The sequence below is a fragment of the Alnus glutinosa genome, chromosome 6, assembly GCF_958979055.1.
Source record: "Alnus glutinosa chromosome 6, dhAlnGlut1.1, whole genome shotgun sequence".
In the NCBI taxonomy this organism is placed as follows: Eukaryota; Viridiplantae; Streptophyta; class Magnoliopsida; order Fagales; family Betulaceae; genus Alnus; species Alnus glutinosa.
In genome coordinates, this window is record NC_084891.1 from 12383347 (window position 1) to 12411238 (window position 27892).

The 27892-nt window shown below is 40.1% G+C and overlaps 1 protein-coding gene across 1 annotated transcript; it reads right to left on the reverse strand.

Moving 5' to 3' along the window:
* Positions 1-24011: 24011 nt before the first annotated feature.
* Positions 24012-27229, reverse strand: LOC133871532 (uncharacterized). The gene is made up of 5 exons (XM_062308965.1): positions 27179-27229; positions 26929-27055; positions 26011-26205; positions 25447-25809; positions 24012-25200 (listed from the first exon to the last, which is right to left on the reverse strand). Exons 1-5 carry the CDS (start codon positions 27227-27229, stop codon positions 24362-24364), a joined length of 1575 nt encoding a protein of 524 aa, XP_062164949.1. The 3' UTR covers positions 24012-24361.
* Between the last annotated feature and the right edge of the window lie 663 nt (positions 27230-27892).

Genomic DNA, 27892 nt, shown 5'->3' on the forward strand with positions numbered 1-27892 from the left:
TTCAGACATTTTAGCAGCATGTCTGGATGGTCAAATTATAGCATTTTTTCTAAGCTTTCCAACGACGCCAATTTCGTCCCAATCCGATATTTGAGTAAAACATTATGACCAAAATACCGGAAGGTGTCCGGACGGCTTGACCGAGCGTCCGGACGGTCAACTGCAACCGCCTCTCCAAGATAGCGCTGAAAGCTTCCATAACAAGGCCATGTCCGGACGGTGTTGCCCTAGCGTCCGGACGGTTGCACTTCGGCTGCACGAAATTACCATAATAAGGCTTGGAGCGTCCGGATCTTGAAGGCTAACGTCCGGACGGTTGAACTGGTGCACGCAATTTCCATATATGAAGCTTGATCATCCGGACCATGAAGGATGACGTCCGGACGGTTGAACTTGGTATGCACGTTCTTGCCTTATAAAGGACATCGTCCGGACGGGATCACACATAGTCCAGACGGTAGCAGCAGTCTTCCCATAACTGTGTCTTGAGGCAGAAACCCTAATGCTTGTCAAACATTGAATGGCGTCCGGACGGTATAGCCACGTCATTCGGATGGATGCACTGGAACGCTGGATCTTCTCGAACTCTGAAGAGCGTCCGGACGATTTGCCATTACATCCAGACGGATGAAACCTTGAACTATTCGAAGCTTCTAGACATTGATGGGCGTCCGGACAGATGTTGCTGACTGATGAGCGTCCGGACGGAATACCACGTCATCCAGACGGCTGACAGGGAACTGAAATAAATCCTTGAAAACTTCACAGAATCTTCTCGAAGAACATAGCTGAAGAGTAGACTCTGGATAAAACAGCATCCCTGTGAAAGCAGCAACATTACATAGAAGTGATTTTGTCCAACAGAATGCAGCCAACACAAAAACTAACAAACTCCCCCTTTGGCCATTCTGGGACGAAAATCACTTGACCGGTTAAAAATACAATGCCGGTCCAAATAAAAAATTACTCCCCTTTTTTGTCACAAAGGGACAAAGGGTAAAACAGAGTAATGAGGAAAACCACACAACAATTACTCCTCCTCAATGTCTCAAAAGTACAAGGGTAAACAGAGTAATAATATCCACAGACAAAAGCTTTCTAAAATCCAAAGCAATAGGAGAATAGAGAAAAGTCTGCAAGTGGCCCAAAAGAGAGGAACATAAATCCTCCAAGTATTAAATCCCAAGACCTTTGGAAATTGAACATCCGACTTCAACAATAGTCAGTTTTCCAAAGGATACATCTGTCAATCACTGTGCTGGGAGCCGCTAGATGTCATATTCCTGAAAAACCAATCAGAAATATCTCCAGAAATACCATTAGATTGTGTTAGTTCCAAACATAATGTGGTATTTAAGACGGCTGTCAAATGGATGCCAAAGAGAAATATAAGCAATGCAGCTACTCATAAGGCATAAATATATCATGATCAGCCCAACACATAGATAGAGAAGGATTTTCATGCGCACTATCTCAAGAAAATATCCCAACAAATATTCCAATATTCTAAAAGCACAAAGACTTAAAAAAATAACGGAAGACACAATGAAGATCATGGGATGATAAGAGATGTGCAACAAATGCCAAAATCTCGGGAGAAATCCACGAGAAAAACACACAAGATGCCATGATAAATCAATAAAAATGCAAAGATGTGTGTATGGCAGAGAAAGAGAAGCAAGTCTTAAACCTATAGAGATCCTGACCGGATGAGCAATTGCTAGGTTAGCATATGGCAAGACTGCTCTCGTTTTGGACGTAAGAATAAGTCCGTCCACACACTTCACACTGAAAATCTGAAACTTGAGGAAGATTTCTAGTAAAATAATTTTTCCAAAGTCAGTTTCAGAACACGCATGTATAATCCACTGATAACACAATCAGGGAGCATCTCAAAACTAAGCAGAGATATAAAAGAGAGTTGAGAGTTCAATCAACACAAACATTTTCCTGGACATAGAAAATTCAAATAGACAACTCAACTCAACTCATGCAATGTGTGTGTGTGTGTGAAGACTTAACCCACAAGGTATGACTATCACAGAAATGACAAAGAGAAACTAGATTTTCTAGATAAGAGAGAAAATCTGTGACAGATTAGCCAAAAGACAAACCTTCTAACTTACTAGGGCCTAGCCACCCTCATCTGATACACTCCCCCTGAGATGTAGCACCGAATTGTTTTACTTGTACTATGAAGGACAAAGTATATTTTTACTTGCACGTAGAGGGCAAGACATATAGCAAATTCAGTACAAAAGCAGTGAATAGACAAATTAAAGCACAAAATTCATATGAATAACTGCTTAATTCTTATGGTGCTACAATCTAGAGGGAATGCCAGAGTTTTTAGGTTCTAGGTTCAACTAGCATGTGGTCAATTTGGCCATCTTATTAAAAACATCTACTCTTATCCAAAAATTCTTAGAAACACAAAGTCATAGAAGGAAAGATGTACCTTTAGGGGAGTCATAGATAGTGCACATTTTTCATCGCATGAGAAAAGAAGCTATCCTACTTTTGCATATATAGGAAAACACTTGGCAAATTATAGTCAGAAACTCTCAAATATATCTAAGCAAAGTAAATTAATACCCAAATAATTGAGATATCATGAGAAAATACATGCAATATCTGATATGCCAAAAAAAAATATCCTGCAAATTCTCCCCAATATTTTTTTTTTTATTAAAAACAAATGCAATATGGAAAGAAAACATCATATGCATGGCAAGATCAAACCTGATGATGCCAATACAGAAAAAAATAGTCGCTCGACTTGCTTTTTCTGTCTTCCCCAAACAGTACCTACAATGCTCTCTCAAGAGAATAGGGGGCACAACAAACTGGTTCCTAGATTGCATAGTAAGCACACAAATATAACAAGTAAATGTGCAAGCAATCAAACCTGATGCCTTAGGATTAGGAACCGAATCCTAGGCATGAACACCTTCTCCTGCTAGGTGCATTCGTTCCCCCTCATGGGGTGAATGGTCTCATCACTCTTGACCCATACATGCTTGACTCGAGGCAGTGCCTTGCAGGTCTTGTCCATGTTGTCCATTCTCCTTAGCATACCTTGCATTAAGCTCAGCAATCCTTCATAGCCATGGTTGCCATTGGGCTTCTATAGCTTACTTTTGTAGCGCCTTGATTTGTTCTTCTTTGGTTTGCCACTCTGATTGGCAGGAACAAACCTTTGCTGATGCTGCGGAGCCTGAAGTGCCATAGGAAGTAGAGTGCCTGATGTAGCTTTTGTTGGCAACTCCTTTTGAACCTTCGACTTCTGAGCCTGGAGATGTGGACAAATGGGTCGGATGTGACCAGTGATGCCACAGTGATGGCAGGTAGGCAAGCTTCTTTTGTTTGAATGCTTCTTTGTATTCTCTGTAAAATTATGGTTAGCATTCTTACAAATAACATTGCCCTTACCTTTTATATGTCTCCTATTCGGAGGGACATATTTTGATGAGGAAGAATCATCAACTTCAGCTTTCCTCATAGCATCCTGCTTAATCCAAGGCTTGTGGGATTTCAACAAATAACAATTTGGCCTAATATGACCAATTTTCCCACAATTATGACAAGTAGGAACAAACTTACCTTGTGTTCCTGATTCCTTGGGCTTGGGCATCACACAATTATTCAAGCAAGAATTATCCAAACAAGCAGTGTCTACTATCACAGGCTTAATAATTATGGAATCTAATTCAGAATTAGCAACATGTGAAGTAGAAGCACTCAAGTCATCAACAACTAAATCAGGCTTGTTGGAAATATCTGAATGAATACAAAGCATGCTTTTCAAATTATCACTAGAGAATTTTTCCAATTTCTTCTCAAGTGAATCAATAATGTCAAATAGCATGGTATTCTCAGATCTCAAAGAGTCAATCAAAGCATGTGATTCAGACAATTGAACAATCAAAGACTCTTTTTCTTGCTTCACCTTTTTAAGCTCTTTATGAAAAATTTTAGAATGTTGAGCATTCTTCAATTTATTAACAACCTTAAAGAGCATGATATCAGAATCCTCACTAGATAACAAAGAAGAATTTATGATAAAAGGTGTAAAAAAAATAGAAGTCACAAAAGATGAGGATCACACTCAGGAAATAAATCCTAAACAGAGTGTACCAGCTCTGAATGCCAATTGAAAAATAATATGGACTTCTAAATTTAACAGTGTGTAACAAAATATTAAATGCGGAATTTAAAGGAGACAAATATTTTGTTGACGAAGTGGAAACTCAGTTAAGAGAAAAACCACTCCGGGGCAGCCAAACCCAGGAATTCCACTATTCAGAAGACATAGCTAGATACAAGACAGTAACACTCACATGTACCGATGCAGTGGTCGTATCTTGATCTCTGACGTGTAACCCAACACGAACGCTTCCCAACCAGGTTCTCCTACCTAAAGGGGTCTTCAATGGAACTCCTTTACCTTAAGGCCAACCCCTAAGATAGACTTCACAGCTAATCAAATCACACACTTGGCAAGGCTTTAGAGGAAATATCACGTCTCTAAGCTGTAGAGAATTCACCACTGAATTTTATATTGAAAGCATGCCTAGAGCCTCTTATTTATAGGCTTAGGAAACCCAAAATCGACTCAAAAATGGATTCTGAGACACGCGCGTCTAGACGGGAGCCAGGGCCATCCGGACGGGTCAAGTTTTTCTTGTCCGGAAAGTAATTCTGGAATTTTCTGCAAGGCCGTCCAGACGGAGACTGTCCGGATGCTTCTAGGGTCCGTCCGGATGCTCAAATTACAGCATTTTTTCTAAGCTTTCCAACGACGCCAATTTCGTCCCAATCCGATATTTGAGTAAAACGTTATGATCAAAATACCGGAAGGTGTCCGGACGGCTTGACCGAGCGTCCGGACGGTCAACTGCAACCGCCTCTCCAAGATAGCGCTGAAAGCTTCCATAACAAGGCCACGTCCGGACGGTATTGCCCTAGCGTCTGGATGGTTGCACTTCGGTTGCACGAAATTACTATAATAAGGCTTGGAGCGTCCGGACCTTAAAGGCTAACGTCCGGACGGTTGAACTGGTGCACGCAATTTCAATATATGAAGCTTGATCGTCCGGACCATGAAGGATGACGTCCGGACGGTTGAACTTGGTATGCACGTTCTTACCTTATAGAGGACCTCGTCTGGACGGTAGCAGCCATCTTCCCATAATTGTGTCTTGAGGCAGAAACCCTAATGCTTGTCAAACACTGAATGGCGTCCGGACGGTATAGCCACGTCATCCGGACGGATGCACTGGAACACTGGATCTTCTCGAACTCTGAAGAGCGTCCGGACGATTTACCATTACTTCCGAACGGATGAAACCTTGAACTATTCAAAGCTTCTAGACATTGATGGGCGTCCGGACGAAAAGATCTCGTCGTCCGGACGGATGTTGCTGACTGATGAGCGTCCGGACGGAATACCACGTCGTCCGGACAGCTGACAAGGAACTGAAATAAATCCTTGAAAACTTCACAAAATCTTCTCGAAGAACATAGCTGAAGAGTAGACTCTGGATAAAGCAACAACATTATATAGAAGTGATTTTGTCCAACAGAATGCAGCCAACACAAAAACTAACAGCTCATATTCACTGCTTCTGTGCTGAATTAGCAATTTCCCTTGTCCTTCATGGTACAAGTAAAACAATTAGGTGCTGCATCTTAGGGGGAGTGTATCAGATGAGGGTGGCTAGGCCCTAGTACCTTATAAGGTTTGACTTTTGATTGATCTTTCATTGATTTTCTCTCTTGTTTGGAAAATCTGGTTGCTTTTTGTCATATCAGTGAATTTCATACCTTATTGAGAAAGTCTTCACACGCGCACGCATTGCATGAGTTGAGTAATTTATTTAAATTTTCTGTCTACAGAGAAATCATGTGCTGATTGAACTCTGAACTCTCTCTTATATCTCTGCATAGTTTTGAGATGCTATTTGACTGTTTTATTAGTTGATTATACATGCGTGTTCTGAAGTTAACATTAGGAAAAACATTTTTTTTCTGCAATCTTTCCTTCAGTTTCTATTTTTAGTGTGGACCATCCGGACGGCTTCTCCTGGCGTCCGGAGGGATGTGGCTCAGACGGCCGGACAGTAAAATTACACGTTCGGATGCGCGCGGCCTATCGCATGCTTATGTGGCAACGCGCATCCGAACAGGTTAGTGAGCCATCCGGACGGGGACCCCACAGGTTATAAATCGGGTTTTTAACCCTAGCCGCCGCATTCCCATTTGTCCCCACTCGGTTTTTCTTCACTTTTTGGCTTTTAGTGCGTGGTTTCTCAAGATTTTTGCATTATCTCGCCATATTTTGTCCTTTTATGCATTACTCTCTTCATTCCAGGTATTTTTTTGTTAACTTTATTCTTTTCAGTATTTTGTTAACAGTTAGAATATTGATTATTTTGGGAAAGTTTTTGAGAATAAAAATTGCATATCTGCTGAGTTGGTGATAAGTGTCAAATGTTGTACATTCAAGCCCCTTAACTTATATATGTTAATTCTTCAGCATTGTTATTGTTTGATTTTGTGTTGTTTTAATGTTTTCAGGTTTTATATAAAGACGCAATTAATTCCATTAATTTTGGCCTTAAAGCACACTTTGAGAAGACCTAGAAGATATGTTTAAGCTTAACCAATCATAATAGAAGACCTATATGATGTGATTAAGTTTAATCAAATCAAGAGAATGATTAAATTAGAATTTCTCCAATAAAAGTCAAAATCGGATTGGATTCAAATTTAAATTCTGCACATGTCTCAGTGTTTGGATCATAACTTTTGTGTCAAATATCTGATTGCAATGAAATTGGTGGCGTTGGAAAGACAACAAACAATGAAATAAATATGTGAGAAATAGAGTTTTCCAAATTTGGACGTTTACTATACTAAAATCGCCCCTCAATAAAAAACCGCAATTCTGGACGAATTTGGAATCATTTTCCTACTTGGATTGAAGTTTCAATCTCTTACATGGACTAAGAAGACTTAAGAGACGATTTTTCTGGAATTCCAAGGGCTTCTAGGACTTGTGTGCTCCCTATAAATAGACCCCTAAGCTTCAATAGAAGGGGTGCTTGTGCTTGTGCTTGTTCTTAGATATAGACAGAAAATTCTTCTTGGAAGCTTGACAAGTTGAAGAGGAGAAGAACATGATAGGAGGTCATTCTAGCACCACGATGAGCAGCTAAATTCTTAAAAGGGTGTTGATGTAGCCCTTTCTAAGTAACAATGTTTGATTGTAATTTAATTTGAAATTTTCTATATGCATGATGGTTGTATAACTGTAGGAATTGATCTTAATGTTTATATTCAATCATTATGAATTTCTTATCTTGTCTTAGAAAGTCTTTTATATTGATTGAACTCAATCCTTCATATTTTCTGTGATTATGTGAATGATTGTTATACAACTTGAAAAACGGAAATTGACTTCTAAGAAAATAAATAGCAAGTGTGAGCACAAAGTGTCAACAAAAATAACAATGCGGAAAATAAATGACACAAGGATTTTTGTTAACGAAGTGGAAACTCAAGATGAGAAAAACCACTCTGGGGCAGCCAAACCAAGGATATCCACTATTCAGAAGACAAAGCTAGATACAAAGTAGTAACACTCACATACCCCCGATGCAGTGGTCGTACCTTGCTCTCTAACGTGTAACCCAACACGAAAGCTTCCCAACCAGGTCTCCTACCTGAAGAGGTCTTCAATGGAATCCTTTACCTTAGGGCCAACCCCTAAGATAGACTTCAGTTGTAGCATAGCAACATCACACTTGCAATGGCTTGAGAGACAAATCAGCTCCAAGAATCTTACAAATAACTCTCTAAGCTCTGATGGAATTCAATACCTAATTCTTGCAGTTCTCAATGCCCAGGGGCCTCTATTTATAGGCTGAGGTTAAAATGGGCGACTGCAGTGAAATATACTGGTGCCGTCTTTCGCTGAAAATCTTTCTTGTTTGAGAGTCGCGTCCAGACGGTGAGGCATTGTCGTCCGGACGGTCGCACGTCCGCTGCAAGTAATTTCCATATAAGGCTTCGCGGGTCCGGACCATGGGGGATGGCCGTCCGGACGGTTAATCTTCAACACGCAATTTCCATATTTACTGTGCGCGCGTCCGGACCATGAAAGGCAGGCGTCCGAACGGTTGAAGTAGAATCCGCAATTTCCATATCTGTTGAACGCGCGTCTGGACCATGCTGATAGACGTCCGGACGGAAATCGACGTCATCCGAACGGTTGCAACAATCTTCCCATATATAATTTTGGAAAGAATCGGAAGCTTGATCGAATACTGAAGGGCGTTTGGACGGATGCAAGCTGGAATAGAAGCTTCTCGATACAATGAAGGGTCCGGACGGAAATACATGTCGTCCGGACGGATGATGCTTGGTCTGTCGGGTGTCCAGAAGGTATGGCACGTTGTCCGGACGAATGGAACAGTGGATAGATGGGCGTCCGGACGGGATGGCACGGTCGTGGAATCCTTGTTAAACACTTCTGATTCTTCTGACTTGTACACAGTGCAGATTTTCTGAAACACTTCTGAATAGTGGAATCCCTGTTAAAAAGCACCTTTACAAACAAGTGATTTTGACCAACCAGAATGAAGCCAATTACAACCTGACACAACTGTTTTAATTGACATATGATCAAAAGGATTAGATAGACCATGCCTAGAAAAGACGGATTGTACTACATCCTAGTTTAGTGTAATTTAGATAGATTGTTCGTACCAACCAAAGACGGGTTATACTTTTTTATTGATTGTGTGTATCCTATTAAAGATGTAGCTAATCCATACCTAGGGAAGACAGGTCATACCCTATCTTAGTGGTTAGGTGGACGGTTCGGGCCAACCGAAGATGGATTATACTTATTCTTTAGAGGTAATTTCTTGACTACTCGAGTGAGACGAGCCCTATATCATGCATAGTATGAATTTTCCTTGTTAATTTATGATTGACCATTGTTATGCGGTGAGTGGTGAAATCAATCCCTTATTCCTTCTCTCATCCCTACTCTATTTATTTTTATGTCTTTTACTTTTATGTTTTTATTTTAAGAAAACAAAAATCAAACATCTTTTGAATTAAGTTATATTTATTCTCGAAAAACTTGATAGCAATACCCCCTACAGTCCTTAAGGTTCGACACCTTCAATATAGCCCTATCCTATAAGGATTCGTTCTATTAGGAGTGATTATTTATTATTGATATATTTTGGTAAACAAAAGACCACATCAATTTTTGGCGCCGTTGCCGGGGACTACAAACGGTTATGTTATTAAGTTTTAAAGATTGAATTTAACTTGATTCTTTTCTGGTTTTTTATTTATTTTTTTAAATTTTTGGTTTCTTTAATTATTTTTTTTTTCAATTTTTGTTTTTTTTTTCCTTTATTTTTTTTTATTTTTGTTAATTTAGTTCATGTGGGGAGGCATTCCAACACCTCATGGACCATGTTCATATTGCTATAGTCCTTATCACCATGTTAAAGATTGTCCTACTGCAGGACAATTTTCTAACTATTCTTATGAGCATATGAACACATAGTTCTCTAGACCAAGGAATGACCCTTACTTTGACTCCTATGACCCGGGATGGAGCAACCAGTCTAACATCTTGTGGCAAGCTCAAGTTCCTGAAAATTATGCTCCTCACTTTACTCCAGTTCATGATTCCCTTCTGGATGAGAAACTGTTTGAGAATACTCAGAATAATCTACCTCGATATACGAACATTTGGAATTACCTTTCTGTAGATAAAATTTATTCTCTTTATTCCAAGAGAAGAAAAGATTGGTGCTTCAAATTTAAATTTAAAGGTCAAAGAGCATTAAGCGCATCAAGGATGTGGATTCTGTTGGCTTGGCGGATCCCACATATTTTGACTGAATGAGTCAGCTTCATAGGTTCGAGCACAGGCCCTCTGCGCTCGAGTCCTCTATCAGGCCAGGGTACATGATCTTCTTCCAGGTTTATCTTCTCCATTGTTGTTTCATTCTTAGTTTATATTTTTACAACAATGTGTTGTACTTGACTAGTATTTGGTTGGAGTATCACTCTCTTTTTCAGGACATGTGTTTTTACAATCAAGTTTAGGGGTATGATATGCCTCGCATCTGCTCATTTAGGTATTCCTATCCTCTTATTGTTATGTTTAGTTCTATGCACACATTGGGGGCAATGTGTGATTCAAGTTTGGGGGTTTGAAAGAGCGAAACACTGTCTAATATTTTGCTATGTTATTCTTGAGCCCGCTGTTGATTTTGAATTCTGATTCGTATTTTATTGGCGAGCTTAATATGATGAACACATGATCACTTGACTAGGGAATTAAGAAGTTTTGTTAATTTCTTTGGCAGCATGAGATATTACTTGTTTCAATTTGATTCTCACAAGCACACTAGCACGTAGTCTGTGGGGTATGAAATTTGAAATCAATTATGTCTGTTATAAATATTTTGGATGCAACTGGGTAACTTATTAGAGGAATAACCTTGGCATAAAAAAAAAAGAAAAAAAAAAGAGAAAAAGAAAGAAAGAAAAAAAATAAAAAGAATAATATTGATCACTTTGAGCTTTTCACTGAGTAACTGGATCTCTTGCATCATTAAGCATTGAGTGTTCGTGTCAAAAAGTGGAAGTTTTCTTTGATTGATAAAATGGCTAAGTTTAGCTTCGTAGCCTTTTTGACTCGAGTTAGTAAGTCTTTAGGGTGTTTTACACCTAATGCCCTAAAACCATCTGGTTTGTGAGTCATTGACCTAACACTCGTTACTTGAGCAATTAGAAAGCTTAAGGGAGCTAAGCATTGCACAGCCTGCATATATTAATAATAATAAATATATATGCCTTAGTTGTTTTATCTAATGGGGAGTTCAACAAATTTTGAGTGTTGAACCATTCATGATTGACATTAGTTTTTGAAACCCCATGACTATGTGTTAAGTTCACTTTACACTCATTGAATCTTGTGATATCTCATAATGCCATGTTAGTAGCTTAATTTTTAATTCCCTGGAATTGTGAAGATGGAGTTTATTTTCTTAAGCTTGCCAATGAATGAGAACCATTATTTTTATGATGCTGCATTCTTGGGGATAACATAGTAGGAACAATGTTTGTGGGTATCATTACTGGCAAACCCTCACGAGACTTTACTCGTCCACTAGGTAGTCCTAGGGGTTTAAAATGCTTGTTGCATACGCTAAATGCAATCGTACATCCCACGAAAGAATGAGTTATCTCGTTGTTTTTCAGTTTTATTTCTTGTTTTGTATTGCTAAGGGACTAGCAATATGTAAGTTTGGGGGTGTGATAAACGTCAAATATTGCACATTCAATCCCCTTAACTTATTATATGTTAATTCCTTAGCAATGTTATTTGTTTGATTTTATGTTGTTTTAATGTTTTCAGGTTTTAAATAAAGATGTAATTAATTCCATTAATTTTGTGCTTAAAGCACACTTTGAGAAGACCTAGAAAATATGCTTAAGCTTAACCAATCATAATAGAAGACCTATATGATAGGGTTAAGTTTAATCAAATCAAGAGAAGGATTAAATCGGAATTTCTCCAATAAAAGTCAAAATCGGATTGGATTCAAATTTGGATTCTGCACATGTCTAAGTGTTTAGATCATAACTTTTGAGTTATATATCGGATTGCAATGAAATTAGTGGCGTTTACTACGCCAAAATTAAATAAATATGTGAGAAATAGGTTTTTTCAAATTCAGACGTTTACTACGCCAAAATCGCCCCTCAATAAAAGACCATAATTTTGGACGAATTTGGAATCCTTTTTCAACTTGGATTGAAGTTTCAATCTCTTACTTGGACTAAAAAGACTCAAGAGACGATTTTTTTGGAATTCCTGGGGCTTCTAGGACTTGTGTGCTCCCTATAAATAGACCCCTAAGCTTCAATAGAAGGTGTGCTTGTGCTTGTGCTTGTGCTTAGATTTAGACAGAAAATTCTTCTTGGAAGCTTGACAAGTTGAAGAGGAGAAGAACATGGCAGGAGGTCATCCTAGCACCACGATGAGCGGCTAAATTCTTACAAGGGTGTTGATGTAGCCCTTTCCAAGTAACAATAGTTTTATTGTATTTTAATTTGGAATTTTCTATATGCATGATGGTGGTATAACTGTGAGAATTGATCTTAATGTTTATATTCAATCATTATGAATTTTTATCTTGTCTTAGAATATGTTTTATATTGATTGAACTCAATCCTTCATATTTTCTATGATTATGTGAATGATTTTTATACAACTGTTTTAATTGACATATTATCAAGAGGGTTAGATAGACCATGCCTAGAAAAGACGGATTGTACTACACTTTAGTTTAGTGTAATTTCGGTAGAGAGTTCGTACCAACTGAAGATGGGTTATACTTTTCCATTGATTGTGTGTATCCTATTAAAGATATAGCTAATCCATACCTAGGGTAGGCAGGTTGTACCGCATCTTAGTGGTTAGGTGGACAGTTCGTGCCAGCCGAAGATGGATTATACTTATTCTTTAAAGATAATTTCTTGACTAGTCGAGTGAGACGAGCCCTATATCATGCATAGTGTTAGTATTTTATATTGGCTACATTCTGGATAAACAAAAACACTTTATGTAATGGTTGCGTTTTAACAGGATGGTCAGTTTTCAATTCAGAATCTTCAGGTATTCAGACAATGTATTTGATCACAAGCTTCTAAAGAGATGTATATGAAGAGTTCTTGCAAAATCCAAGACAAAACAGCCGGTTCCTGGGCAAGTTGTTGTTTGGGAAGTCTCTACAAGCCGTCCGGACTACGTGGGAACACGTTCGGAAGATGTCCAGTAGTTCAAAATATTCTAGAGTTCAGTACGAACGCGGAAAGGATTTTAGCGAAGATCATTCGAACGCTCGGTCAAGCCATCTAGATGTGAACCTGATAAAGATAGAATTGCGCTGTTTCTGAAAGGATATCGCAGAAAACCGTCCGGATGAGGCTTACTTCCGTCCGTACGCTCGCCAGCTAGAGCCCGAATCTCAGCAGTTTTAGGTCTCCTGTAAGCTTATAAATAGAAGGCCATTGGCTTGTGTTTTGTACAGAATTCGACTGTGAATTCCATAGTGTTTAGAGAGGGTGTTTAGGGAGAATTGAAAATCTGCTAGCTCTCAAGCCGTTGCCAGTGTGTGCTCAACTGTTCGTGTGAAGTCTATCTTAGGGGTAGGCCCTAGGGTAAAGGATTCCATCAAAAACCCCTTCAGGTGGAAGATCTGGTTGGAAAACGTTCACGATGGGCTTCGTGTCAGAGTTAAAGGTATGACTACTGCATAGGGTTATGTGGGTACGAGTGTCTTGTAACTAGCTTTGTTTTTAGATAGTGGATTTTCTAGGTTTGGCTGTCCCGGAGTGGTTTTTTCTCTTCATAGAGTTTCCACTTCATAACAAATATTTTATCTTATTTAAATTCCACATTTAAGATATTTGTTTGCACACAAACACACACACTTGGTTTAAATTAGAAGTCAATAATTATTTTCAATTGGTATCAGAGCTTGGTACACTCTGTTTTAGATTTATTTCTTGAGTGTATCCTTTTGACTTCTGTTTTTTCATTATGTCTCAAAATCTTAATTCTGTTCCGCCCTTTGAAGGGACGAACTATGGCTATTGGAAAGCCTGAATGCGCTTCTTTTTAAAATCTATTGACGTCTGAAAAATTGTAGAAACTGGTTGGATTAAACCAGAAGAAACATACGAAATTACTGTTATTCAAACAAGCGCAAGGCTTTTCAATGATAAAGCCCTCCATGCACTCTGTCAAGCACTTTCACTATCTGAATTCGCAAGAATTTCAAATTGTGAAATTGCTAAAGATGCATGGCAAATTCTAGAAACAACATATGAAGGCACAAAACTAGTAAAATCTGCCAAACTTCAAATGTTGATTTCTAAATTTGAAGAAATTAAGATGCTAGAAGAAGAGACCTTCGGAGAGTTCTACACTAAGATTAGCAACCTAAGAAACTCGATGGTGAGTCTTGGGAAGCAAATCTCGGATGTAAAACTCATCCAAAAGATACTAAGATCTTTGCCTGAGCGTTTCAGGATTAAGGTGACAACAATAGAAGAAAGCAAAGATCTGGAGGAGATGAAGATTGAAGAGCTGGTAGGATCTCTTCAGACATATGAATACTCCTTACCTCCAGTTAGAAAGGTAAAGACAATAGCCCTCAAGGCATCTGAGTCATCCAAGAAGAAATCAAGAGTCTCATCTAACGAAGACTCCGATATTGATGAAGATGCAGTGGCAATGTTAGCCAAGAACTTTGAGCATTTTATGAAGAATAATAAATTCAAGAAGAAGTTCTCTGACAGACTAAGAAAGGCTCCCCACATAATTGATACAGAAGAAGCAGAGAAGAAAGATCTGAGGGGTCCCCAGTGCTTTGAATGTTCAGGCTTTGGCCACATCGGAACTAAATGTGCAAATATGAAGAAATAAAGAGGGAAAGCCTTTAATACAACTCTCAGCGATGAGTTTGAGAAGGAAGAAGAAACTTCTTAGGAAGAAAAATTCCTGGCCTTCGTAGCCCCTCATGAAGATAAGGAGGATTCTCAGTCCTACTGCTTTGAGAATAGTGAAGAAGAAGATATGCAGTTAGCCTATCAACTTCAATATGTTGAATTTCTAAAGCTAAGGGAGAAATACAAACAACAGGTACTAGAGCTTAACAACCTTAGGACAGAGAAGACCTCTATGCTTATAAAGATCAATGATTTAGAAGATAGGCTACTGGAGACACAGTTGTAACTAGAGAGAGTTTCAGACGAGAAGCTCACTGACATGCTCTCCATTTAGAAGTGCCCAACAGACAAGACTGGACTCGGGTATGGTCCTCCTATTTATGATACTCCTTCTACCTCTAAGACCATTTTCGTGAAGCCAGTTATTCCCGAGTCTCTACCCCCAAAAGTAGATAAGGGAAAAGCTATTATGGAAGGTGAAGTTCCTATCATCCCTCAGCCTCCAGCCAAGCTTCCAATCAGAAGAAAGCCTCTCACATGCCATCACTGTGGTGAGCTAGGGCACATCAGACCTAACTACCCACATCGGCAAATTCAAAGGAAGAAAAAGTGGCAGGCTCCTAAATCTCCCATGTGTCACCAATGTGGAGTTAGCAGTCATGTCAGACCTAAGTGTTCTCCACCTAAGTCACCCAGGCAGCATAGATCTCTGCCCAAAAATCGTACTCCAAGGCATCAGCAGCTGCAGAAACCTATTCAAGCAAAAAAGACTTGGGTTCCCCAAAAGCTGTATTTGGAAAAACAGAAGACTGGAGAAAGCAAAATCTGTTATGAAGGAAATTCTCCTGCCAGTTCTTTCATGCAAGATCTGGTAAGATTTCTAACACAACAGCTAAAGAAGGAAGGACAGGACAAAGATGAGGACACTCACTCCCCGAGGGTGAGCAGACCTACCTAGTAGGTAAGGTCACACATGCCTAGGATTTTCGTTCCTAAATCCTAGAACATGACAGGTACACTTGCATAGTTTACTTTATTTTATCATCTTATATAAACTTTTCATGTTGTTTTGGAACCATCATTTCTATCCCTATATTCCCTCTTGGGTTGTCTTGAGGAAATTCTGCAGGTATTAATTAGGGATGATGGTAAAAGCACATCGAGCGACTTCTTTTCTATCTTGTTACTCTCAAACCTCTCTCCCTGAGGTCAGGTTTGTTTCTACCTTACATGCTTGGTCAATACTATCTTTTTTATTATAAACCATGTTTGTTGTTTATTTATTTATTTTTTATTTTTTAAAAAAAGGGATGGAATGAAGATGCAAAGCTTTGTTGTTCCATTATATGAATTTCCAGATATCTTATGTATGTTTAATTGGTGTCTCAGTTTTTGATGCATTTATTCATTTGCCTTTATATAACTAAGAGTTTTTCCTTGATATCTGTGAAGTTTCCTAGTGGCATCCATACTAGATAGATGCTTTTCTCTTGTGATGAAAAAATATGCACTATCCAAGGCTCCCCTAAGGTATTTTTGTCTCTCCTCTGCTTTTGACTTTTGGATTTTTTTTTTGAGAGATTTTTTGTGCTAAGATGGTCAAATTGACCAATTCGCTAGTTGAACCTAGAACCCATAAATTCTGGCATTCTTTTTAGGTTACAGCACCAAGTGATAAAAGGCATTCAAAACTAAATAAAAATGGATAAATAAAAAGATCCACTGCGTATGCTATAAATTTATTCTTGATCTTGTCCCTAAAGAAACAATCAGTGACCACATCATTGTGGAAATAAACGGTCACTAAAGGACATAGTAAAAGAAAAGTGCTGTAGCTTAGGGGGAGTGTATCAGATGAAGGTAACTAGGCCCTAGCATAATAAGGTTTGACTTTTGACTAATCTAACATTGATTTTCTCTCTTCTTTGAAATATTTGGGTGATTTAAGTCATATCAGTGTACTTCATAACTTATTGAGAAAGCCTTCACACACACACGCATTGCTTGAGTTAAGTTTTTGTTAGTATTATTGGCCTCATTCTATTTGGAAAAAATCACTTGTATGTAAAAGATGCTGTTTTATAAGGGATTTCGCTATTCAGAAGAGTTTCAGAAGATTCTGCCTGCAAGATAGAAAATCTCCGGTTCCCTGTCAGCCGTCCGGACGATCGTGCCATCCCATCTGTATGCCCATCTGTCCACTATTCCATCCGTCCGGACGACGTGTATTTTCCGTCCGGACCTCAACTATATCGAGAAGCTACTGTTCCAGCTTGCATCCGTCCGGACGTCTCAGCAGCCCGTCCAGACGCCTCTCAGTGATCGATCAGCTTCAGATTCTTTCCAAGTTCAATTGAAGGGAAGAAAGACGTGGATTCCCGTCCGGACGCTCTCATACATAAGGCAAGAATCGCAATTTAAATATCACCGTCCGGACGACAGTAAGCCTTGGTCCGAACACGCGTTCATCAGTTAAGGTGTTAGTATTATTGGCCTCATTCTGTGTTTGGACAAAATCACTTGTTTGTAAAGATGCTGTCTTACAAGGGATTCTGCTATTCAGAAGAATTTCAGACGATTCTGTCTACAAGTCAGGAAATCTCCGGTTCCCTGTCAGTCGTCTGGATGATCGAGCCATCTCATTCGGATGCCCATCTGTCTACTGTTCCATCCGTCCGGACGACGTGCCTTACCGTTCGGACGCCAGTCAGACCAAGCATTATCCGTCCGGAGGACGTGCATTTTCCGTCCGGACCTCTACAGTATCGAGAAGCTACTGTTCTGGCCTGTATCCGTCCGGACGTCTCAACAGCCTGTCCGGACGCCTCTGAGTGATCGATCAGCTTCAGATTCTTTCCAAGTTCAGAATAAGGGAAGATTGATATACCCATCCGGACGAGCTCATACATAAGGCAAGAATCGTAATTCAAATATTACCGTCCGGACATCAGTCGGCCTTGGTCCGGACGCGCGTGCAACTAATATGGAAATTGTTGATTCGACTTTAACTGTCCGGACGACTGCCTATCATGGTCCGGACGCTCGCTTAGCAGATATGGAAATTGAGTGTTGAAGTTCAGCCGTCCGGACGCTCATCCCCCATGGTCCGGACACGCGAAGCCTTATATGGAAATTACTTGCAGCGGACGTGCGACCGTCTGGACAACAGTGTCTCACCGTCCGGTCACGGCTCTTAAACAAGAAAGATTTTCAGTAAAATTCTCGGAAAATCCTGTTGCACCTTAGCCTATAAATAAAGGCCCCTGGCATTAAGAACTGCAAGAATTCGGTATTGAATTCCACAAGTGCTCAGAGAAGTTATTTTGAGAGATTGTTCGAGCTGTTCAAGTTTCCTCTGAAGCCATTGCAAGTGTGTTGTTGCTGCGCTATAAACTGAAGTCTATCTTAGGGGTTGGCCCTAAGGTAAAGGATTCCATTGAAGACCCCTTCAAGTAGGAGACCTGGTTGGGAGGCGTTCGTGTTGGGTTACACGTTAGAGAGCACGGTACGACCACTGCATCGGGTATATGTGAGTGTTACTATCTTGTATCTAGTCTTGTCTTCTGAATAGTGGAATTCCTGGGTTTGGCTGCCTTGGAGTGGTTTTTTTCTTGATTGAGTTTCCACTTCGTTAACAAAAATCCTTGTGTCATTTATTTTCCGCTGTGCTTTTTTTTGTTAACACTTGTGCACACACTTGCTATTTACTTTTAGAAGTCAATTTCAATTTTCAATTGGTATCAGAGCTTGGTACACTCTGTGTAGATTTAATTCTTGAGTGTTATTTTTGTTGACTTCTATATTATTGATATGTCTCAAACACTTAATTTTGTTCCTGCCGTTGATGGTACGAACTATGGCTATTGAAAAGCCCGGATGCGTTTCTTTTTAAAATCTATTGACTGCTGGAGTATTGTTGAAACTGGTTGGACTAAACCAGCGGATGCAACCCTCGAGGCAGTCCCTCAGAAAAATGCACTGCTTTCCAATGATAAAGCCCTCCATGCTCTGTGCCAAGCACTTTCACCATCTGAATTCGCAAAGATTTCAAACTGCGAATCAGCCAAAGAAGCATGGCAAATTTTGGAAACAACATATGAAGGCACAAAACTTGTAAAATCTGCCAAACTTCAAATGTTGATTTCAAAATTTGAAGAAATTAAGATGTTGGAAGATGAGACCTTTGGAGAGTTTTACTCCAAGATGAGTGACCTAAGGAACTCCATGGTAAGTCTTGGGAAAGCTATCTCAAATGTAAAACTCATCCGAAAGATTCTAAATTCTTTGCCTGAGCGTTTCAAGATTAAGGTAACAACAATTGAAGAAAGCAAAGATCTTAAGGAGATGAAGATTGAAGAGCTGGTGGGATCTCTTCAAACATATGAGCTGTCTCTGCCCTCGGTCAAGAAGTTGAAGACCATTGCCCTAAAGGCTTCCAAGAAGAAGGTAGAAGCATCATCTGAATATGACTCTGAGGATGAAGAAAAAGCTGTGGCTATGTTAGCCAAAAATTTTAGAAGATTGATGAAAGATGATCGGTTCAAGAAGAAGTTTTCTGAAAGAGTAAAGAAACCTCCCAGAGAAGCTGAACCTGAGGAAGAAGAGAAGAAAGATCCCAGAGGACCCCGATGTTTTGAATGCTCAGGCTTTGGGCATATCCGGGCCGATTGCGGGAATCTTAAGAAAGGCAAGGGGAAGGCTTATAATGTGACTCTCAGTGATGAGTCAAAAGAAGAAGCTCTAGAGTCTGAGAAATTTCTGGCCTTTGTGGCTCCGCTCGTTGAAGAAGAGGACTCCTTTTACTCGGAGCACAGTGATAATGGGGAAAAGCTCAAGGAGGCCTACAAGACACTCTACTTAGAGTATGAGAAGCTGAGGGAAGTTCGTCGATTTAAAAGAGTTCATTGCTGCTTAAAATACAAGAGCTCGAGGAAAAGCTACTAGAGACACAGCTCCAGCTAGAGAGAGTCACTGATGAGAAGTTGACTCGTATGCTGTCTATCCAGAAGAGCCCAATAACAAGACCGGTATTGGGTATGTAGCTCCCTCTTCTGATGCTCCCTCTTCCTTAAAGACTGTGTTTGTGAAGCCTACAGTCCCAGAGCTTCCTCCCACTGTTGAAGATAAAGGGAAGGTCAACGATGATTTTCCAGGCACTCAGGAGCCTCATTCCATCAGAAGACCTCCTATATGCCATCACTGCGGTCTAAGTGGGCATGTTCATCCTCAGTGCTCCCTCTTGAAAGCACAAAAGGCCAAAGCCGAGAAAGAAGTGCCCAGACAAGCTCATCATGGCACTAGACCTGCAGCCCAGTATGAGACTCCATGGCATCAGGCACCTTATCAAGCACCATGGAGACAAGCACCAAGGCATCAAGCTCATCAATATCAAGCACCTTGGTCTCATTCTCCTTGGGTCCAGGCATCTCAGCATCAGTGGCCTCAGCAACGGTTTGCACCGGCCAAGCACCGTAGAAGGCCACAGAAGGTGGAAGCAGATCAACACCACAATGAGCCACCTATCTGGATACAGAATATGATGGAGTGGATGATGACGTCATACCAACAACTAGCCAAAGGAAGGCAGGCTTGGATCAAGAAGGACCGTCACCCCATGAGGGGGAACAGACGCACCTAGCAGGTGTTTATTGGGGAAGACAGAAAAAACAGGTCCAACAGCTGTTTTTCTGTAATGGCATCATCAGGTTTGATTTTGCTTTGCATATGATGTCATTTCCATATTGCATGTTTTGTTTTCTTGTGTTTAAAAAAAAAAAAAATTTGGGAAAATTTGCAGGATATTTTTTCTTGGCATATCAGATATTGCATGTATTGTCTCCTGATATCTCAATTCTTTGGGTATTAATTTACTTTGCTGAGATATATTTAAGAGTTTCTGACTATAATTTGCCAAGTGTTTTCTTGTATATGCAAAAGTAGGATAGCTTCTTTTCTCATGTGATGAAAAATGTGCACTATCCACGACTCCCCTAAAAGGTACATCTTTCCTTCTCTGACTTTTTGGTTCTAGAAATTCTGGATAAGAGAAGAAGTTTTTGATAAGATTGCCAAATTGACCACATGCTAGTTGAACCTAGAACCCAAAAACTCAGGCATTCTCTCTAGGTTGCAGCACCATAAGATTGACTGTTGGAGTATTGACTGTTGGAGTATTGTTGAAACTAATTGGACCAAACCAGAGGATGCAACACTCGAACTAGTCCCTCAGAAAAATGCATGTCTTTCAAATGGTAAAGCCCTCCATGCTCTGTGCCAAGTGATGTGGTTTTTTTTTTCTACTCAATAATAATACCACTCGCAATAGAACGAATCGTTGTAGGATAATGTCTATATTGAGGGTGTCGATCCACAGGGAATGTATTGGTTGCATGCATCAAGCTTTAATAAAATTGGTCCTAATTTATCATTTGGAAAGTATGTTGTTTTTTTGTGATTTTCAAATTGTAAACTACTAACAGAAATTAAATTCTACAAAGTAAATTAAAGTTGTATGAAATGATATGGGAAACTAGGGAATTGATTTCACCACTATCCTTGTACCAATGGCCATCACATTAACATGGGACATTCTTTCTAGGCATGATATTACCCGTGTGCGGTTGTCAAGCGCTCAACAAGGTGTCAAGAAAATACCATCATTAAAAATAAGCATACCCCATCCTAAGATTAGTACGGATCATCTACCTAAGCTAGGGTGTAGCATCATCCGTCTATCCTAGGCATGAGGTATCAAATTTATTAACTTAGTTACATGCAAACAATGACTAAGTGTAGCCCATCCTAAGATTAGTACAAATCATCTACCTAAGCTAGGGTGTAGCATCATTTGTCTATCCTAGGCATGAACTATCAAAATCTCTTCTTGCATGTTCAAAATAATACCATTGCATAACCATTACATTTATCATCTTTTGAACAATAAACATAATTTGAGCACAATCAAAATGATAAGCTTTCTAGATAAACATTTCATCATGATTGCATTTAACTTTAAAACCAATTACTAAAATGTAATTCTCATAGTTACACAATCATCAATGCCCAAAATAAATATCCCAAAATAAAACACAATTAAGCCATTGATACTTGGATAGGGTTTATCAAAACCCTAGGAAGAGCTTAGCTATGCATGGAGAGCCTTTGAGAATTTGGTGTTGAAAACCCTTCCATCCCCTTGCTGTCCACCGAAAGTTTCTGCCCAATAATGCTCTCCGAACTCCCCCTTTTCTCTCCTCTTTTATTTTCCTCGCTGCCTTGAAGATACTGCTGGTGAGGTGGACAGGTGCAGCCCATGCTACTGTCCAGCAGAGGTTCTGCCCCTTGCAGGTGCTGCCAGAAGCTGCAGGAGCTGAATGAGTTGTCCAGCAGCTGTCCAGCAGCTGCAGGTTGCTGCAGGGGGCGTGGTGGTGAGGAGAAGCTGCTGTCCAGTTGAGAGGAAAAGGTGCAGGAGCTGCTGTGCGAAAGTGTGCTGCAGGCAAGGTGGAGTGCTGCAGGTGCTGTCCAGCTTTGGGGAATTGTGCAGACCATGCTGCTGCTGTCCAGCAGGTTTGGCGGCTGCTGTCAGGCGCAGAATGGTGCAGCCCATGCTGCTTTTCTGTCAAAGGGGAGCTTGCTGTGTGGTGAAGGTGATGTGCTGCTGTCCAGCAGCTCTAACTTTCCTTGGTGCCTGCTGCCAGGCGTGGACTGCTGCATAGAGAGAAGGTGCCGTGTGGTTTAGGAGCTGCAGGGGCTGTCCAAGTGGTTGGAGAGGCGCTGCCAGCTTTGCAAGCTGCTGTTCAGCAGCTTTTGCTGCAGGCCTACTTTTGCTAGCTTTGAAAAAGGGGGACACGCAAGGGGAGGCAAGAGGGAGAGGTGCTGCCCATCAACTTTGCAAGCTGCTGTTCAGCAGCTTTGGAGCTGCTGTCCAGCAGCTTTTTGCTGCAGGTTTGGTGCCTCACGTGTCTTGCCTTCAACAACAACCTGCACCACCTCATGCCTTCAACAAAATCCTGCACCACCTCATGCTGAATTTCCACAAAATCCTGCAATAAAGACTTCAATTTCCAACGTCCAGCACATCATCTAAAGCTCCTAGCCACATCATGATTTAGATTAAGTTGCACACTCAATTTTTTCTTCAATTCAGTGCTGACTTCTTCTACAATTTAATGTTCGGTTTCCTTGATGCATTTGTGTGTATTTTTCTTTAGGACCTAGAAATAAGATAAACACTAAAACAAGATAAAATGTTAAATTACAATGAGGTTAAGGGTTTAACAATAGCAAATTAAAGGGCTTGAATGTGTAACATTCAAGACCTATCACACCCCCAAACTTACATATTGCTAGTCCCTTAGCAATGTAAAACAAAATAAAACAAATTGAAATACCTACACTAATTCCTCTTTCATGGGGAAGAAAACGATTGCATTTAGCGTATGCAATAAGCCTTTTAAACCACTAGGCATCCCTAGTAGACGAGCGAAGTCTCGTGAGGGTTTAACAGAAGTGATACCCACAAACACTTTGCCAAAGATTTTTACCAAGAATGCAGTGTCATAGAAATCATGGTTTTTATTCATGGGTAAGTTTAAAATCACAAACTCCATCTTCGAAATTCTAGAGTAAGCTTGAATTAAATCACTCATAAATGAACAGTTGAAATACCACACATTCCCTTGGTGTAAAGTGAACTAACACGTGACTATGAGGTTTCAATGCAATTCCTATATACATGATTCAATGCTCAAAATCCATTGGACTTCCTATTGGATGACAACCAAGGCAATAGAAAATTAACTCACTAAATATTTTTTTTTTTATTATTTTTTTTTATTTGTGCGGACTGTGCAATGTCCAGCTTCCTTAAGCCTTCTAATTGACCCATGTAACAAGCTTTAGACCAATGACTCCCAAACCGGATGGCTTTAGGGCATTAGGTGTAGAACACCCTTAAAGATTTACTAACTCGAGTCAAAAAGGCTACGAAGCTAAACTAGCCCTTAGCTCTACATTAACCATTCCAAACTTCTTGTTTTTTGACGCGAACACTCACTGCTTAATGAGGCAAGAGGCCCGGTTACTCAACAAAAGGCTTAGAACAGTTACTACACTTAATTTTTTTCTTTTTCTTTTTCTTTAATTTTTTTTTTTTTTTTTTTTTTTTTTTTTTTTTTAAGATAAACTATACACAGATGCCAAGGTACTCACCCAACACGTCAACCAATTGAAATCTAAGACATCAAACACAAGAATATTTGGTTTCATATTTCATGCCTCACAAATATATGCTAGTGTGCTCTATGCTAAGTGCAAGGTAAAACATGTGATATCATCGCATATTCAAAAACAACCAATTCAGCTGTCCTAGTCAAATGATCATGTGTTCATAACTTTAAACACGCCAATGAATGCAAATCAGAATTAAAATGTCAAACATTCTCGATTTTTTTTTTCAAAACAAAGCGTATAAACAAAAGGACATTCCTTACCCCCAAACTTGAATGACACATTGTCCCCAATGTGTGAATAGAGATACATTACCGGGAGAGAAGGAAAAGATGGGGCGAATCGAACTCCCCCAAACTTGGATGTAGGTGCATCTGTCCTGAAAAACACAACACTGCTCCAGCCGTATAATGGACTAGGCATCATGAAATGCATGGATGGAGTGTTAGTAAATAAAAACAACTACCGAAAATAAAGAAAATGAACTGAATGTAAACAAACACAATCAACTAAATCGATGGGTTGCCTCCCACCAAGCGCTAAGTTTAACGTCGTTAGCCCGACCGTCCCCCAATCAGCCGTGATAAACGGGGTCGTCCAGTAGCATTTCCTCTACTTCTGGATTTTTCAATTCCAAGAACGGTTTCAACCTTTGGCCATTTACTTTGAATGTATTACCGTTCTTGGGATCCTCAATCTCGATGGCTCCGTGGGTCGAAATGGTACGAACGATAAACGGTCCGGTCCATCGAGATTTGAGTTTTCCCGGGAAAAGATGCAAACGAGAATTATAGAGAAGAACTTTTTGACCAATTTCAAAGGATTTTCTCAAAATTTGTTGATCATGAATCTTCTTCATTTTATCCTTGTAGAGCTTCGCACAGTCGTACGCATCATTCCGAATTTCCTCCAACTCATCAAGCTGGAGTTTCCTCTGAGAACCCGCCTCGTGGAGATCAAAATTAAGCCGTTTGATGGCCCAATATGCATTGTGTTGCAGCTCCACTGGGAGGTGGCAGGCTTTTCCAAAAATAAGGCGGTATGGGGACATACCAATGGGAGTCTTGAAAGCAGTCCGATATGCCCACAGTGCATCATTTAATCTCATTGACCAATATTTTCTTGTGGGATTCACTGTCTTTTCCAGGATGCTCTTGATCTCCCGATTAGATACTTCCACTTGACCGCTTGTTTGAGGATGGTAGGCGGTGGAAACCTTATGGGTTATCCTGTATTTCTTCATGAGAAGGTCGAAAACCCTATTGCAAAAATGCTTGCCTCCATCACTAATGATAGCCCGTGGAGTACCAAAACGAGCAAAAATATTATCCTTCAAGAATTGGACCACAACCTTGTGGTCATTTGTTTTGCACGCCTTTGCTTCCACCCACTTAGACACGTAATCAACCGCGACGAGAATAAAAAGATTACCATAGGAGCTAGGGAAAGGTCCCATGAAATCGATGCCCCAAACATCAAAGATTTCAATTATAAGAATTGGGTTGAGAGGCATCATATTCCGTCGAGAAATGCGCCCTAACTTCTGACAGCGCTCACAAGCTGCACAATAAGTATGAGTGTCACGAAAAATGGAAGGCCAATAGAATCCACACTGCAAAATTTTTGCAGCGGTCTTTCGAGCACTAAAATGCCCCCCACAAGCATGGTCATGACAAAAGGAGATGACACTAGTTTGGTCACTGTCAGGAATACATCTCCTAATAATTTGATCGGGACAATACTTAAACAAGTATGGGTCGTCCCAAAAGAAATGTTTCACCCTGGTCAATAACTTAAGTCTATCTTGCTTAGTCCAATGCAAGGGCATTTGGCCAGTGACAAGATAATTAACGATATCCACAAACCAAGGTACAGAGATTTGAGCAATGTGCATGAGCTGCTCATCAGGGAATGTCTCAACAATGGGCAAAGTATCCTCGTTGTAGTCCACGATCAGCCGAGACAAATGGTCAGCTACCAAATTTTTGGAACCCTTTTTGTCCCGAATTTCAATGTCAAATTCTTGTAGTAGCAAAATCCACCGAATAAGACGAGATTTAGCATCTTTTTTAGACAAAAGATACTTCAATGCGGCATGATCCGAGTAGATTATGACCTTTGATCCCAACAAGTAGGATCTAAATTTGTCTAACGCAAAGACAACCGCCAACAACTCTTTTTCAGTGGTTGAATAATTGAGTTGTGCATCATTAAGAGTTTTGCTGGTGTAGTAAATGACATGTGGGAGTTTGTCAAAACGCTGCCCCAAAACAGCACCAATTGCATAATCTGAAGCATCACACATTATCTCGAAAGGCACATTCCAGTTTGGTGGCTGGATGATTGGCACGGATGTCAGAGCCGTTTTCAGAGTCTGGAATGCATGACAGCATTTATCATCAAAGACGAATGGGGCATCTTTGGCAAGCAAATTGCACAAAGGCCTAGAAATTTTGCTAAAGTCCTTAATGAATCTCCTATAGAATCCGGCATGTCCTAAGAAAGATCGAATTTCTTTTACCGTCCGTGGAGGCGGAAGGTTAGAAATTAAGTCAACCTTTGCTTTATCAACTTCAATGCCACGTGGGGAGATAACATGCCCCAACACTACTCCTTGTTTCACCATGAAATGGCATTTCTCCCAGTTAAGAATCAAATTCTTCTCTTTACATCGTATCAGCACAAGATTCAAATGGTGCAAACATTCTTTGAACGAACAACCGAAAACCGAAAAATCATCCATAAACACCTCGAGGTAACGCTCAACCATGTCAGAGAAAATGCTGATCATGCACCGCTGAAAAGTAGCAGGTGCATTGCATAACCCAAAGGGCATGCGTCGATAGGCGAACGTTCCAAAAGGGCATGTAAAAGTGGTCTTTTCTTGGTCTTCCGGGTCCATGGGAACTTGGTTGTAGCCGGAATATCCATCAAGGAAACAATAGTACGCGCGACCAGCTAAACGTTCCACCATTTGATCAATGAAGGGGAGGGGAAAATGGTCTTTCCTGGTCATAGAATTCAGCTTGCGGTAGTCAATGCAAACTCTCCATCCCGATTGGACTCGGGTTGGGATTAACTCGTTGTCCTTATTCTTAACTACCGTCACTCCTGATCTTTTTGGTACAAAATGAACGGGACTCACCCATTTACTGTCAGAGATGGGGTAAATCATGCCCGCATCTAATAGCTTCACAACCTCCTTCATTACAACTTCTTTCATGTTAGGGTTCAACCGACGTTGTGCCTCGCGAGAAGGCTTGGTATTCTGAGATCTCGAAGAGTCAATCAAAACATGTGATTCAGATAACTGAACAATCAAAGACTCTTTTTCTTGCTTCACCTTTTTGAGCTCTTTTGGAGAAACAATTTTATCCAATTTAGCAAAAACTTTAGAGAGCTCAATGTCATAATTTTCCTCAGATAACTGAGAGAAATCCATGATAAAAGGTGTAATAAAAAATAGAAGTCACAAAGAGATAAGGATTACACTCAGGAATTAAATCCTTTAAACGGAGTGTACTCGCTCTGATACCAATTGAAAATTATTGGATTTCTAATTAACTATGTGTGAACAGTGTGCAACAAAATATTAAATACAAAATTTAAAGGAGACAAAATATTTTGTTGACGAAATGGAAACTCAATTAAGAGAAAAATCACTCCGGGGTAGCTAAACCCAGGATATCCACTATTCAGAAGACAAAGATAGTTACAAAGCAGTAGCACTCACATAACCCTGATGCTGTGGTCTTACCTTGAACTCTAACGTGTAACCCAACACGAACGCCTCCGAACCAGGTCTCCTACCTGAAGGGATCTTTAATGGAATCCTTTACCTTAGGGCCAACCTCTAAGATAGACTTCACAACTGATCAAATCACACACTGGCAAAAGCTAGAGAGCAAGAAGATCTTCAATAGCTCCCTAAACTCCCTTTCTAAGCTATAAGGAATTCACTACTAAATTCTGTACATAATGCATGCCTAGATCCTCTTATTTATAGGTTTTAGAAGACCTAATTCTAGCCAGAATTGGAGTCTCTGGCATGTACTTTTGGACAACAAACTTCGGCGTTAGGACGGGCAACTGTTTCCGTGCCTGA